We start from the raw sequence: 16,743 nt of genomic DNA, 5'->3' as shown, positions 1-16,743 counted from the left end.
GATTTGTAAAAACAGCAGAGGGCAGGGTAAAAAAATCCCAGCGGTTTCTCAGGGTTAAAGCACTATTAACGCTGTAACTCCTACAAAAGACCTTTACACAGGTCTTCTGTGCACCACACGCAAACAGGTCTAGGCCTGCAAAATAAAATTAAATCTTTACAAAGACAAAGTAAGTCTATGACTATTTCAACTGCCTGTAACACAAACACATATTTCACACAGCAGATAGACACATTAGGTAAAAGCACACACAAATAACAGTGTACAAGTGACAACAATAGCAATAACATCATAAATAAAGAGCCATCAATGAAGCACAGTGAGTCAGTTTTCAGCATCGATACTGAAGCATCCTTGTTTTTGTGGCCCTTTATTATCATCACAATAAATAGCCTTCAGACACTCTGGTTGCTAACAATAAACAGTCAATAATCATTTTTCCCTGATGTGTGTGTGTTGTATATACTAGTAATATAATATAAAATATATATATATATATATATAATATATATATATATATATACACACACAAACAGTTTGATATTTGTTGATATTTTTAGCCTAACATCTATAATTAGATGTGGTCTAAGTTGAACTAGAGATGCACACTTTGGCATAAATACTGCAGGTCATAAACTTTTTCCTATATTGTGTTATTTTTTTATTTGTTTCCCAACTGACTGTGAATCAGTCGGTCAGTGTTGAGATGCATAGATTGTGCAACTGAATGCTCGGTCATTTCTGTGCTTCATGGTGACCTGTTTTATATTTAATATCTGTATTTAGAAAGGTCACTAATTCAACTCCAGCCAGAGACAAAAATCCCCTTTTGCATCAGGAAGGGCATCTGGATCAAACTCTGCTAAATAAGAGATGTGAAGAGATGTGGTGTTTAAATGTGACAAGGGAGCAGGTGAAAGTAGCTTTACCTAACCAGGAGGTAACCTACAGAGCTGAAGTTAAGTACTAATAACTACAGTTCCTCTAGTGGCACCTTTAGAAAGGCTCCAAAAGCAGGACAATCCCTACAGACGCCCGTTTTAAAACTGTAAAGCTTGTTTGTAATTTATTACATTATATTAACAGATTTTCTTTCTTTTTGGACCCCCCCCCTCCCATCCTTTTAGATTTTGTTATGACCTAAAGTTAAAGGCGTGGCCATTTTGCCTGACAGGTTTGCCGACGCAGGCAACAGTAGCCGGCAGCTGCAACACCAACAGACAGCAGGAAGTGACAAGCAAGGGGTGGATCAGACTGACATTCTGGATAACTCTGATATTAACCAGAATTAACAAAAACAGCTCTGTTCTTTTTAACATGACCTGAAAACAGCGTCTTAGGCCATAAAGTCATCTCAGAGCAACGGGAAACTAAACCTATTTTCCCATCTTTTTCCAACCAGGAGTCACCCCCCCTGCTGGCCATTAAAAAGAATCCAGGTTTAAGGCACTTGGGTTTTGCCTTCACATTTCAGATCAGTCCATCGTTTTTACACTCTATGGCTAGCCCTGGCCTTGGCCAATTCCAGCCTCTGAAATTGGCCTCTCCATTTTCACACATTATCTGAAAAGGTTTCAGGGTCTGTTATGTCCACAAAGTCTGGGCTGGAGGGCATGAGAACGTCAAACATTTTTGTAGATTAAAGAGAGAAGAAATTAAAAGTACAGAATTCAAATTACAGCTACTGTCCGACCTGGCAGAAACGATCTTCTGAAAAGACAAATCAATGCAGCGATTTTCAAATTTGGTCTTTGAGCAAAATGTCTCGGAGGCATCAGTTGTGGAAAAAATGAGCTTGAAGATTGCCAAAGGGAAAAAAAAAAAAAAGCACGTGGAGGCCTGAGAGCATGAGGCAAAATATTCTGTGGTGTGATGAAAACAAAACTGAAGTTTTCAGTTGTCATACAAAGCATTGTGTTTGGCAGGAATCACCTCATCACTCATCCAGCACCATCATTACTGTGAAGTGGAGTGGCAGCCTCATGCAGTGAGAAGAGAAAGGAAGCAAATGGAGCTGAAAAGGCAGATTTTGGGGTACAGCCTGATTTAGTACTTGAGACCTTTCATTGCAGGACTTGAATGTGGACGCCAAACAACATCACAAAGCTGTGTGGGGCCAGCCCAAAATCATGACCTTACTGCCATTTGAAATCTGTGACATCTAGACAGCTATGTTGACCCTGTAAAACTGTCCCAGCGCCTACTAGCAGTATACAGCTCTAATCATGTTATAATATGCAAGTTTTTGGTTTCTTTTTATTTCGCATGCTGAACCTTTCTATGACCACACAACGTTCACCACTTTTGGCAATAAAACATGGAGTCTTTTTGTTTAAGATCAGATCAGTCCTCACAAAGTACTGTTCGGAGAACACCATTTTTGGATTAAACAGCTCACAGAATAAAACACTATTATAAAACAGTATTGTATAATACCTAAAACAGATGGATTTCTAAATAAAGCCTCACTGGGCTCTCGTCTTTTGAGTCAACCATTAAAATTAATATTGGCTGTATTTTAGAACACTTCACAAGTGATTTTTCAAAGGAAACAAAAATGGGGTGACCCGGTGCGTTTGCTTTACCTATAATAAAAAAAATGTAGTAATCTTTACTTGTAAGTGAGCTTATCACTGGTTACACTATGTTTTATTAACTCATTGATTAAACTGTGTTTGGTTTTTTTTTATCTGAACTTTTAAGCAAATTTGGCTGAGATGTCACTTTATGATTACAAGAAAAACTGCCTCAGCTGATAAAAGTCACGTCATGTGATCAAAAGCTCCAGAACAGCTTTTGAAGAGACTTTTAATAAACAAATTTTTCAGAAATTGCTCATTTTTTCCCCTTCCTCTTTTCATACAGATCTCCCTTTTTACATGTTTTACATATCATCATACTAACCAAAGCAGGGACAGGCAACAAGCGCCAAATGTCACTGATAAAGTGCACTGAAGCGTACGAAGCAAACACAATGTGTTGCTGAGAAAAAACAAAGGACGCAAGTAAGAAAAGCAGTCACAATTAGAACCATGAGAACTAAGAAAATTGCACATAACTCCTGACCACACGGGTGATTAAAGCTCTTAATTAACTGGCTGACAGCTCTGCTCCATTTATATGGAAAAAAGTCTCCTCCTTCTTAGTGGATTTAGCAGAAAAGTAAGCTTTTAATATGACATTTGAATTTGTAGATCAGGCGCAAATCTCAGCACATGCAGAGTCAGAGCCAAAAGTAACAAAAACGAGAACCTTATTTTGAAATAACGCCTTAACTCTGGAGGTTAATGCTCAAGCTGGAGCTGCGTGCTTTAAAAATCGGATATGTATCACAGTGTTACATACAGACAAATGCACCGAGGTTCAATCTGCAGTCTCTTCAATGACTCATTTCAGCAGATTAAACGAGCAACCAAATAAATAATTAAGCCTCACCTGCTTGTTCCTTTCATCGGTGATCCTTTGGATCTGAATCTTTTTCCTACCCATGATGCTTTGTTGTGATGAAGACAAATGTTGCAGTCAGTCAAGTGCAGAAGTGCCTCTCGGAAGGTGAGAGAGGAAGTGCAGCCACAAAACACTGAGATGCGGTCATGCACTCGAGGACACGCACAGACACATTTCTCTGTCCAGTGTGGCGAGGCAACGTGGTCGACTCCTTCAACGAGCGGGTGCTGCGGAGACGCTTGAGGTTGAGATGGTTCTCAGTTCGTCATTTGTTCAACGGGGACTAAAGTGACAAACTTCCCCCCCAGCTGCTGTGGTGAGGATGACGACACTCCTCTCCTGTGAAAAGTAAAGAGACAAAGACGTTACTGGAAGGTTCTTTATGTATGACACAAACAGAGGAAAGGAAAACAATGGATATCTAATGGTGGGAATCATGCAATCAGAAATCAGTAAGTTATCATTCACTTGTGTGAAAAAAATAATGACTAACCCCACTTGTTCAACTGTAGTTAACCTGAAAACAACTGAGGAAACAATGCTGTCTGATTATGAGGCCAGGGGGCACCAAGCGACACACAACACCACCACCGATGGGTTAAATTCATCGGCTGCCATTGTCTCAATCTCTTCAGGCAAAGCATTAAAAATATGAAAAGGCATTCAAGCTCAGAAAATGTTCCCAGAGATTGAATTTGATGATGAGATTTGGATTTTTTGTCATCCTTAGTGTTAAGTAACAGCTAACAGATCAGGTCTAAGATAGGCTGGATGTTTTGTGTTTTGTTTACACTCACTTCAGCAGGTCAAAATGAGAAAGGGATTTATTTTAGTCATTGCAATCAAAATTTGTGAATATAAGCAAGCACTAAAGCAAAAAATATGTCCATCCCCCAGTTCCAAAGCAGAAAGAGCTCATTTGTAAATCATTTAAACTTCATATTTAATCAATGACATATTAAACGTGTTAGTACTATCTTAAAGGTTACAAATTTCACGCTGTTATGTTGAAGGCAAAATTGTGCTACATATAGGCTTTGTTCTATTTTTGGTTCTTTATAATTCAACTAATGTTTTCTATGGTCTGAATTAAAGCGAGCCAGTTTGGCAATCACATTATTTTGCTAATATAGGCAAGGTCCTCCCTGAAAAATGATGCTCTCTGCAGCAGTTCAAGTGTTCAAGTTACCCATGCAATATGCACGAAAACCTCCAGCCACAATGGATGCCGGCTTTTGAGCTGTGCGCTGATCAATAATAAGCTGGATGGTCCTTCTTCCCTTGGACCTGGAGGCAGAGCTCACGATTTCCCCCCAAAAATAAATAAATAAAATTTTGACTGATTAGACCAAATCACAGATTTTCTACTTCCAAAGAGTTAACCCAAGTCACACAGCCTATAGACTGATCAGTGACCCCTTGGTGACCTCTAGTTATTAGGGCCAAAAAATGATTATTCCTCAACCAGTTAGAGAGTGTTGCTGGCAGCCTCATTGTGAAATTGGTTGCAAAGAGGTATATAGTGTTGCACCAAAAACTTCCTTTTGGTTGCTTTGGTCAATAGCACGTTGCCACGGTCACCCTTAGTTTGCAAACTTGTCCAAAAACATTTGTTAACTACTCACGGAGCGGTAGTGAAACTTGAAAAACAGCAGCGCAAGCCCAAAATGATAAGCATTAGCCTTCAAAATAAAAGCTGACGAGTAAGCATTTCCCACGCAAACTACAGGTGATCAAAGCATTTGCAAGGAGGTTTTTGGTGCAGCACTGTATACCTCTTTGCAACCAATTCAACATTATGACTACCAGCAGCCTGCAAATGGCTTTTAATTTCCACTGAAACCACTGAAAGCCTCAAAATCCATGAAGTTATTACTGTTACATTTATCAAAAGGTCACCCGTAGTGACTCGTGGTTTATAAGTGCATAACAAAACAGAACACTAAGGAACCTGTGGTTAATATTTTAAAATCTATTAAACTGTGGTTAATAGAATAAATTCATTCATTCTTAAAACAAATTTAATGCAGTCCTCCAAAGGACTAAAAACGTAAACGTGACGTCAGTCAAGATAATTGTCAGTATGATTTTCTCCAGGATTCAGCCCTTCAGGGTTACTCAGTGACACCATGGAAATAATCAAAGTAATTTTAGTTTGAAGAGCAGGCCTTTGGGCTTATTATCGGCTAATGAAGACATTTACTGGATGGTTTACAAGCCTCTGAAAACTTTATTTTAGTTTTTCTTTCACACACACGTTTAAAAACACATTTTTGGCAGAAATCCTTAACAACTCCACTGTAGCTCTAATCTGCTACTTGGGAAAAACATAGATTTGAGAATGAAGTGACTTGGCACTTTGTGATTGTACCCGGGACACCCGGGGTAATGAGCTTTGTTAAAGGGTCGATCTTATAACAGCTGCAGTACTTACAAATATTTAACTGCTTATGTATTTACAAATACATAAGCAGTTGGCCACTTTTACTTTGCATGATAATGAGTTAAAAGTCATTAAGAGTCACATACTGCACAGGTGCACTTATCCTATCTGCAGCGAGAGCTTTTAATTAATCTATATTACATTCGGGATGCACAATTAATCATTCATTAATCACAGTTTTAGCAAGAACATTTCATTAAACTCAGTCAGGTGCAATGCTGATGCTTTGCATTTATGGGAGCTGCCTGGTGTGGTACATTAAATCAAGCGCTACCCTGAGCTGAAAGGAAAATTTGTTTTGTCTATTAATTAGTGGAAGGACAGAAAATCCTGGTATTTCAGAAAGTGCTGCTTTTCTTTGTGATCTTACTGACAACAACAGACAGTCAATGGACCGAGTTCCAGCAATCTCTGTTATTTTAAAATCTATGTTTTTATGTAATAAAAAATATGTTAAACAGATTTCATCACATCTGTGAAATGGACCCCAAAACTAACCTGTTCTAATCTCCTTACTGGCCTGAAAATTCACAGCAAAACTACTTTTCTTTCCTCAACCAATTTTATCTTCAGCTCACATTTTACTAAACACATTACCTAAACCCCATTCTCTTTCCTACGTGTGGGCTCGGCTCTGTGGCAATTGTGTTAAGTTTTCCCTCCAGTCTTGACCCTCCGCATCCGAGCTTTCCTGTGGGACTGTTGTTAGGCCAGACGGAAAAAATGAAAACGCCACTGGAGTGCACATGGGGCTTCCCAAAAAAAATAACCCACATTTTAACAAATGTCCAGACTGAGAATTAACTGGTGAAAACTCAAACCAGAGCTGCACCTATGAATTCATACAAGACGTCCTGATCGTGTAAATGTTTAAACTGGTCTTTTTTTTTTTTAGTTTGTTCGGTCAACTTTGAATTTCTTCTACCGCCACCTGAACCCACAGCAGCTGCTATCATTTCTTTTCCTCAATTTATCCATTATGACTTTTCTGCTCGCCAGCCAACCAATTTTCTCTGGAGATGAAAATAATAATCTCACTGAGCGGGTCAGGTGTGGCCATACAGTGTATTTTCACTATCACTTACATTCATTTAGTCACAGCGGGCTGTGACGTGCCCCCGTACCCGTGTCAGCTCGCATAAAAACGATTCCAATCACTTTTAAATTCTGGCTTATACGGAAGTGTAAGTGTTTTTTTGTTACTCGATATAATGCAGATTCCTCATAGATAAAGATATCAGAAACAGCATCCTTGGTTTTAACACACTCTCAGCTACAAAATTTTAGATGTTTGACTTTTGTGCTTTGTTTTCACTTGATGATCATCTTGTTTGCGCTGGCTTTTTACTTTTGCTTTCAGTCACTGGTTAGGTTTAGACAGCAAAAACTATGTTGTCTGGTTGTGTTACAGATTGTGGTCTGAGTTAAAATACAACCCCCTTCACAACACTAGCATTACCAACTGAATAATGATGGTTTGTTTAAGTGTATCGCTCAATAGATTCTATGGTTCGTTATACACTAATACTAATAAAGGCCCGTAGTGACAAAAAAAAAAGTAATTATTTGATGCAATGGAAATGATAACAGCAACTTACAGCAATATATGGAAAATCCACATATAAAAACAGGAAATTAACACTTCTATAACAATCAAACCATTGTGACACATCAGCCTCCAATGTGACATCTTCATATCATCATGCTTTGCGTGACCATCTGAGCTTTTAAAGTCTTTTACAGCAACACCAAAAATCTGCAGCTTTGTGAAGCTGGGAAAACACAGAGTAATTACCAATCAATTAATGGGCTGATTGATTAAGCTGCTAATGAGCTAAATCTTTCCAAGTACCTTATGTGTATAAACAGCAGTAGTGGCTGCCATATCGACACACAGGTTCATCTTATTAGCTGTGAATCCGTTCATGAGTGTACCTACTAGTCTTTAATAGCATCAGCATCATCATCGTTGTCAAGTCATAAAAAGTGCTCAAAATGTCATGTTTTTGCACGAGTCCTCTGCTCACAAAGCCTGCAGTAATAATAATAATATTACTATTACTGCTAATATTGGTGTCCTTTATTAAACAACATTTTATGAAGGACCTTTTTAAATACAGGCTAACAACTAATCCAATAACCCTCGAGCCCAAAAAGCTACTTGACACATACAGATGCATGAGCATTAGGTGCTTTGAGTTGTGCTTAGACCGAGCTTTCCGTATATTAAATCTATATCCACAGCAGTGTTAATGGATCACTCAGCGGCTCTAACAATTACCACAACACGACATGTAGAAATATCCCACAGCTAGAGGGGAAAATGATTTTAAAAAATGCTCTTCCCTACTGACTCTGCTAACTTTGGCACTGTCAGGCTACAATATTATCTTTGATTAGTCGTGAATTGACCATAACGGGGCGACGCTGCAAGGCTTCTGTCTAGCCTTCCTCTCCCCGACTGCCCTCTGCATGGCTGCCCCCTCATTATTGTAATTGACACGTTCATCCCTCCTCTTCCCCCTTAAGGCGCGATGGCTCAATTAGGAGGTGGCCGGAGGACTGATTGGACACTGAGATAACGAGATCACCGCTGGGCTAAAACTGAGCCCTGCAGCCAGTCGAACCAATCTCGCTCAGACGCAGGAAGCCAATCAGCCAGAAAAGGCGCAAGTCGATCTAAAAGACACTATTTAAAAAGTCTGTGACAGTGGCAAATGAATGACTTTCAGCTGGACCAGGTGTGCCTCATCATCGTAGGAGGAAAGGCATTTGGTCACTCTGGTTAGGAAAAAGAAAAAGAGCCACACATATGTTATTCGAATCATGCAAGTGATGCTTATGCAACCCTTGAATAGTCTCCTAATGAAGGGTGGCGCAATCAAGCTCAGGGTAGGCATCTGCCTGTTTTGGAGTAGTGTAATTAGTGACAGTGACCTTTAGCGGATTACGCACTGCCCAATGAAATGTGCCAAACCCCTGAGATAAATGGTCGGAGCCTCAAACGTGACTAGCAATGGGGTTTGCCCGGCTCCCAGACAAGGATTCAGTACTTGATGGCCTTAATGGCTCAATCTCCCACAGCCAAAAGGTGGATAGAATTGATTTACACTCACAGTTTGTGACTTTGCATCCACCTGACAACATAAGGCAACAACACATTGATTATTAAGGTGCTGCATAGAAAATCTCAGGCAATGGAGAAAAATCTCTTTGTAATTTCTAAAGTAGCATCTTTAGGTTTCATATAGGACCAAGAAAAAAAAGCACCATTTAGGGAGCTGAATTCAGGGAGTGTTTCGCATATCTGTCTCCATTTTTTCGTAACTCAACTCCTCAATTAACCACCTAATTGCTTTAGGGCTCCAAGCTTTCCAATTTAAATAAAGCTGTTTTTTTTTTAAACGAGATTTAACTAGACACTGTCATTTTAAAAGCAAAAAAATATTACTAAGGACTCGCATATGTTGCCAGTTTGTGCATTAGGACAGTGTTACACTGTGTCTTCCTATTAAATGAACTTTACCAAACAAGTCAATGTCTGACCTTCCAAAACCTTCCAACTAATATTACTGTTTAAGAGCAAAAAGCATTAGACATGTAAGTAATAAAGTCGTAAGAAGATATAAAGAAATGTCATTACTCTAGCAAATTATGCTTCTAAAGCAAAAACATCCAAATTTCTTAGACCTGCCTCAAGCCTTAATAAATTCAATGTGATGAGGTGTTATTTGAGTGGAAAATTATTGCAATTTTAATGAGCTTTCAGTTCAAGGCACACTAAACACAAAGGGAAACAAATTAAAACTATCCTTACATGGATGGACTATTTCAGCCAGGTCAGAAGGACAAAACTTGGCATGCAATCACTGTCCATAACCTAAGAGCACGATGCTATCTTAATGATTTGTTGTTGTGAAGAAACTATTTCATTCCGTTCAACTTGGCAACCATTTCCAGCTTTGTCAGCTTAAATCCTAACCCCGAGGTGGCAACACGCTTCTATATCAATGTTGTTTTTCTCATTTTAATCAGATATTTCACTTGAAGATAGCAAAGTTTTTGGCCTGCCAGCATGTTGATCCTGCTGCCAGGCCAGCAGAGGACCAGAACTGGGAAGCATTTGCAATCCAAATAATAAGGTGACATTTTGAAACATTTAAACATGAGGATTTTATGCTCAATCCACAGCATACAGTACACATCACAATAAACGAGAAATTATGTGTAAAATCTGTGCTGATGGTCAGTGGGGCTGCACTACCGAGGGATGTTGATATGAATCCATCTGCAGGGACGCCTCACAGCGGTGGATCACCCTGTCAAAGTGGCCTACTTATAGCCCAGCAGCACTGGCATCTACCATAGGAGGGCACAGAAAAATCATGGCTGCACGGGCCAGCCTCTCTGCTAAACCACATCAGAGCCCCAATTTCACTGGAATTACTTTTAAGTATTAATAAACAACGCAACAAAAAAAGACCACACAAATATGGACATTGTAGTGTGACCACTGATTGTTAGCGCTTTTAAATATTATGTGCATTGTTCTGCACACACGTAAACCAGTGCAGGAAAGTGAAATATATTTTCCCTCGGGCTCCTGTGAAGAGCTAAAAAAAATAATTTAAAAAATAATAATAAAAAAAATGCAGCAGCAGGGTGAACAGCTTTGAACAATAGCTCTCCTTTATGTGCACTTGGACTGTTTTCTCCTTAATGGCGTTAAACTAATAACCGTGTGAGATCTGGTATGTGAAGACCACATTAGGTTAAAGTGGATTTTTTTCCCCCTTTTTTGTTAACAAAGTGGGTGCAGGAGTCCAAACTGTCTAACCATGATGACAGATGGGAGTCTGGATACTGAGGAGGCCCACTGACGGCAGACAGGTACCCTACAGGATCTAATCTGACATGTTGGAGACAAAACCTAGTGTCAGATCCTCGGTTCGTGCTTTTTAAAAGCCTAACGCAGCCGTTTAGGACATCATAACTACCGGAGCCAACATGGAAAGCAAAGGACGAGCTAACGTTACTCTACACAGGCCATTTCACAATTTTCTAGTTACGAGTCCGACCGACAGCCATTACCTTCCTCACTCTCTCCATATAACTCGGCAGGGCGAGCTGGAGTACGCACTACTTTTAATCATATCACGGATATTTCATGTTCACGTGAAGACTGGGCATCTGTGTGATATAACACAGTAGTCTCGCTTATTACTTTTTTGTATTTAAATAATAAAGCAAGCAGGTCTGCACCCGTGTGAAGGAAAAAAGACGCAGGAAGGAAATGTATCACTCCACTTACCCTGAAATATTGCTGATAAACACCGAAAATAGGCCTGCCACTACCGGCTCCAGAGGTGACCCGTGTTAATTAAGAAACATTAATTATCAGCGCTGAAGCGAAGTCTCTATTTACATGAATCCGCGGCATTTTATTCCCTTTAATGTTGATGTAACTATACTATCCACCCAAGCGACACAGCGTACCCAGTGTACGATCGACGTCATTGACATTAGCACGTGATCGACGTGACGCTCGTCCAATTGGGAGCTGACGTGCAAACTTCTCGTCCAATCGCAGACGAGTGGGTCGGTCTGCGGGAGAGGACATGACGGAGGTGACGGCCATGTTCTGCAATAGTGTTGGTATCCCTCCGCCTCAGTATTTACCTTTTGCATGATTTTGCATGTGGGGAAAATGTCACTGTAGCCCCACTGTGCCCTGCCTGCTTTCCATAAGAGAGCCCGCTAGCCCATTTGTTTTTCACGTCTGCAATCAACACAGCCCTGTTAGCGGCGAATAACCGCCTGCTGCGGCATGTGAAGGCTGTCAAAGTGGGAAATGTTGAATGTTGTGAGGCAATTACCGCTTAAATTGTTTTCACCTCAAGTGCTTCTTTTCTAACGGTATACCAGACGCTATGACTGGTGAAATGTCCACGTATTGTTTAAGAGTAAATAAAGGGACACGTGGTGAAATCGGTGAGATATATATACATATATAAAACAGACCACTTCATAAGGTACACCTGTTCAACTGATTCTTAACACAGATCTCTAATTGGGCAGTTACGTGGCAGCAAATGAGTGCATTTAAACATGTACACATGGTCAAGATGACCCGGTGAAGCTGAAATTGAATCACAATGGTGAAGAAATGTGATTTAAGTGACTTTTTTCAATGTGGGGTGGCTGTTGGTGCTAGATGGGCTGTTCTGATTATTTCAAAAGCTGATGAAATGCTGGAATACTACATCCTGATTTTACAGAGAATGATCAGAAAACATAAAACAGGCTACAATCTGCGCTGCAATTCACAGTTAGACAATTTTCTGTTGCAACATTCAGACAGTAGGTTCAGAATTTGCTATGAAAGTATGAAATCATTCTACCTGTTCAGGCAGCTGATTGTCACATTAAGCATCATTTATACACCACAGCGTGAGTAATGTGGCTGACTGTCAGTCCATTGCCACAATGTAGCTACCCATCTTCTGATAGCTGCTTCTAGTAAGATAACGCACTATCTCACAAAACTCAGATCATCTCAAAGTGGCGTCTTGAACATGAAAATGAGTTCACAGTACTCAAATGGTCTCCACAGTCATAATATGCTGCTGGGATGTGGTGGAACGGGAGATGCACATCTTGGATATGCAGCCAACAAATCTGCAGCAGCTGTGTGAGGCTATCACATCATTGCGGACCAGAATCTCTGAGGAGTGTTTCCAACACCTTGTTGAATCTATGTGTGCCTAATAAAGTGTCCAGTGAGTGTATAGACTACATATTATAGCCCAGCACACATGCACTAGTGCATATATTTATAATGTGTAAGAAGTGTACACATAATAAATTATCCATTGGAAAGAAAAGGACTTCTGTGTGCAGAGTAATTTCTGGTGTACAGTATTACAGGGCAAAGCTGACACGTTAGCGGGCCGAGGGGCCTCATCACCTTTGAGTACCTATGTCAGTCCCCCAGCCAATCTCCACACTTCTTCACAACATAAGCATGGCATTGAATGTTTTCATACTGAGTTCTAACAAAAGACAGTATAAGATGTGGACATAGCCACTGTGATTCACCTGTTGGTTTGTGAAGTCCAGTTATTAAGCCTCCACAGTGGATCTGAAAAGTCATTGGCTAATGACTTGTGATTGACAAGGCATTAGCCAGTGGGCATATCCTGGATAATCCCCTATAATTTACAAAATGGACTTCATGTTTTATTCAAAATGATTCAAAACTGACTGCGTTCTGTGTTACTGAGATCACAGAGGAAGGGAACTAAGAGGACCTCTGCATAAGTATTTTTGCAACCGCAAGTGTCGCCCCCTGGGAGCAACTTAAAAGAATGCAGGTCTAAGGCACTTCAGCATTGGTTTTATTTTCAGAGCCAGGAGTCATACATCTTTTATACTGTCACAGGGCCCTCAATAATACTCAGCGCTCTTGCTATTTCAGTTCTTTAGAGATGCATATTTCTGAATTAAATGTCAGTTAATCAAATTACCACAAAGTCATTGCTAAGCAATGCAAGCCTCCTGGGCTCCCTGCGCAGCAGCTGTCCACTTTCCATTTAAAGCCCTGAATACTTATTAGAGCATTCTTTGCACTGCAAAGGACTCTCGCATTCCCTGCACAGATACTATATGGTCTACAGACCTTTGAATGTATACACGTTGCTTGAATTTTGCTTATATTTTGTTTTAATTTTAGTTGTTTTACTGTGGCACCTTCAAAGAGAAAGCCTCTGTTACACATGGGGTTTGAATCATAATGACTAAGCACTTTGTTACATAAAAGTAAAAATCCTCTGTGCTGACTTTGACAGGTGTAAAACAGCTTACTACCATGCCCAGCTTCATTTAAATGAGTTCTGCAGGCAGCAAGCAACAGCAGCTTGTTAGCTTGCTGGCAGCCGTATCCATCCTGTTCTTGTCAATGAAAAATCCTGACAGGCTCTTTAAGTAAGTCTTTCAGAACAGATAAGGAGAAACCTACTATTCTTGACATGTTACTGCTGTTGAGCCTTTTAAAAGAGGACTACATTTGAAAATATATAACAGAAGTGCCGCTGCATTATAACTTTACACAAGCACTGGTGTCTGGTTGGATGATGATGAAGCTGTCTTGGTCTCTACCTTTGCTCTCAAGGAAGAACTGAAAACACAAAAGCTAGCGCTGTAAGAGAATCTGTAACGTTTTTACTGGCGGAGCGATTCAGAGGTGACATAAACAGCACATAAACATCGAACAGAGGTAGGAGGAGGTCAGCAGAAGCTCATTTGCAAATTTTCGCCCTGGGGCCTACAAATGTGTTAACCCAGTCATGGCAGTTGGCAAATATATATGCTGCCAGTGGCAAACCAGTGGGTGAGGTTCATCCTGTAAGTCAGATCACATTGATGTGCATGCGGATCTCTAGAGAGTAAAAAAAATCTGCATTTCTACTAATGTGCTGCCCACATCTTTCTTCTTCTTCTTTCCTCTGCCTTTCTAGGCAAACTCATGTCCTAGTTTAAGAACATATGCTGTATCAGACACAGTGCTGAGGCACTACAGGGAATAGAGGATGACAGAGATAAAACAACTGACATCTTGGAAATATGCCTCATAAACGACATTTTGGATTAGAAACACAGTATCAAAGGCTGAGATAAATTGTTCAACTCAAAGCCATAAACTTCAAACAAGCATCACGCTCAGATCTAACAAGAATCAGTACAGACCTGACCATCACTATGGACAAGGAGAAAAGCAGAAGAGCTGTGCCGCAGGAGGATGAGAGAGCCCAAGTCGAATGGAGAAAAGACAGCATGTTAATGGACTTAAATCCACCAAGAAAAGCAGAAAGGGGGTTGCAGGAATCCTGTGATGACCTGCAGCTTTTGAGGAGCACATAGAAGCTACCTGGATAATGCAGAAGCTCAAGGTCTGCAGCATAACAGTGTCCAGAGACAGATGTAAGAAATGAAATGCAGTGCAGAGGGCAGAGAGATCTGGCTGCATGAGAAAGAAAGATTCAGAAGTAGAAAGGCTTTGGACTCCAAAAGAAGTAAAAAAAAAACAACAAAAAAAAAAAACATGTAGGCATCCGTTAAATATCCGATAGTAGCTAAGGAAAGCTTAGATTAACTGTTTGAACTTTTTGTTACAGTGGCTGCACATTCACTGGTAGAGCAGGTTAATTGTTTGGATGCTTGTTTGATCCTCCAGCTTCTGCTCTGCAAGTGTCCTTGAGCCTAAATCGAATGTGTGGTTATAAATCCACGAGTTTTCAGCAAATATTTGAGCGTGCGCACAGTGCAGTACACGCTGTAAACAAGCCATAGTGTTCACATGTGCAACCTGAGCAAAGGCCACCATAACAAGGCAGCCTATTGTTTGACAAGCGCGTCTCCATATATATAATCTGAGTTTACCGGAGGGGGTCATCTTATCCCATCAGCATGCCTGGAAATGTGCTTTACTTTCACCGCGGTAATGACAAAAACAAGCCAAAGTGCTCTCCATGCAGGTCTGCCCCACTCCGCCGCCCACACGCACACATACACACACCTCTCTCCCTCCCACACACACTCCACTCTGCCATCATGTTACTCTTTCATGATTTCATTTCAGCATGGAGGCTATTCACAAGGGTATTCTCTAGTACTCGCTATAATTTAGATTGAATTGCTGTGATGAGAAATAGGTGCAATTCTTGGTTCTGTTGCATAGAAATATGAGGTGCCTGTTTTTATGGAAAACAAGATCAATGTAAATATCAACACGCAACCACACCAAGGTTGTTATAGGTGACAAAACTTAACCTAGGGGTGAAAACATTTTAGTCACCCGACACAAAAAAAGATGTCGTTTTAAAAATAGTGTTGTGAAATAAAATAAAATAAAACCACGGTGTAGGTGTCTTTAGATTTATTTTCCATCAGTTTGATCAATTTTGTCAGTACAAAGAAAAATAAAGATTAAAGTCTTGAGCCACCTTTTATTCCTTTATATTTTCCTAGGAAAATGGAAAATGTGCAAACGGACATACTGAATGTACTGCTGTGAAAAAGTATTTGCTTTCCTGATTTCTTAGTGTTTCGCATCATTGTCAGACTTAAATGTTTTACATCACCAAACAATTTTCAATATTAGATCAAGATAACACGAGTAAATACAAAATGCAGTTTTTAAATGATTATTTCATTTATCAAGGAGAAAAAATATCCAAGCCTACCTGGCCCTGTTTGAAAAAGTAGCTGGTCCCCTTGTTAAATTATGAATTAAATGTGACTAACCACATTTTTGGAAAGCAAGGCTCAATTTCTTAGCCACACCCAGAGATTACTGCCAGACCTACTGAATCAATAAGACACTAAAATAGAACCGGTCTGACAATTGAGGAAAGATCTCAGAACGAAACACATCATACCATGATCTTAAGAAACAGCTGAGAAACAAAATCATTGACATCTATCAGCCTGGAAAGGGTCACATTTCTAAGGCTTTGGGACTCCAGTGAACCACAGTGAGAGCCATTATCCACAAATGGAGAAAACTTGGAACAACCCACACAGGAGTGGCCAGCTTACCAAATTAGTCCAAGAGCACCAAGAAGAAAAAAAAGAAAACCACTGCTGACCAAAAAGATCCCTAAGACTTTGGTGAAAATATTCTTTGGACTTATGAGACAAAAGTTTAACTTTTTGCAAGGTTTGACTCCCCTTACACCTGGCACGACGCTAACGCTAATATCAAGAGTGAAACATGGTGGTGGTAGTGTGACGGTCATGGGCTGCTTTGCTGCTTCAGGACCTGGAACTGTGAATTCTGCTCTCTACCAGGAAAA

General features: G+C 40.1%; 1 protein-coding gene across 5 annotated transcripts in view; it reads right to left on the bottom strand.

Annotated features, from left to right (window-relative positions):
- Positions 1 to 11,421, bottom strand: part of LOC102290412 (myocyte-specific enhancer factor 2D homolog) — a 32,556-nt gene extending 21,135 nt beyond the window's left edge. For 4 of the 5 annotated variants that reach the window (XM_005927558.2, XM_005927559.2, XM_005927557.2 and 1 more), the window contains exons 1-2: positions 11,202 to 11,420; positions 3,436 to 3,786 (exon numbers count right to left, since the gene is read on the bottom strand). In XM_005927558.2, coding sequence (XP_005927620.1) covers positions 3,436 to 3,489 — 54 coding nt within the window. In that variant the 5' untranslated portion in view covers positions 3,490 to 3,786; positions 11,202 to 11,420. Of the gene's footprint in view, positions 1 to 3,435; positions 3,787 to 11,201 lie in introns of all 5 variants that reach the window. The other variant, XM_005927556.2, reaches the window with a different exon arrangement.
- Between the last annotated feature and the right edge of the window lie 5,322 nt (positions 11,422 to 16,743).

The sequence above is a fragment of the Haplochromis burtoni genome, unplaced genomic scaffold (genome assembly GCF_018398535.1).
Source record: "Haplochromis burtoni strain Fernald_Lab_line unplaced genomic scaffold, NCSU_Asbu1 Contig_90, whole genome shotgun sequence".
Classification (NCBI taxonomy): domain Eukaryota; kingdom Metazoa; phylum Chordata; class Actinopteri; order Cichliformes; family Cichlidae; genus Haplochromis; species Haplochromis burtoni.
The sequence above is the reverse complement of the archived record's forward strand: the minus strand, read 5'-3'. Positions and strand labels throughout refer to the sequence as shown.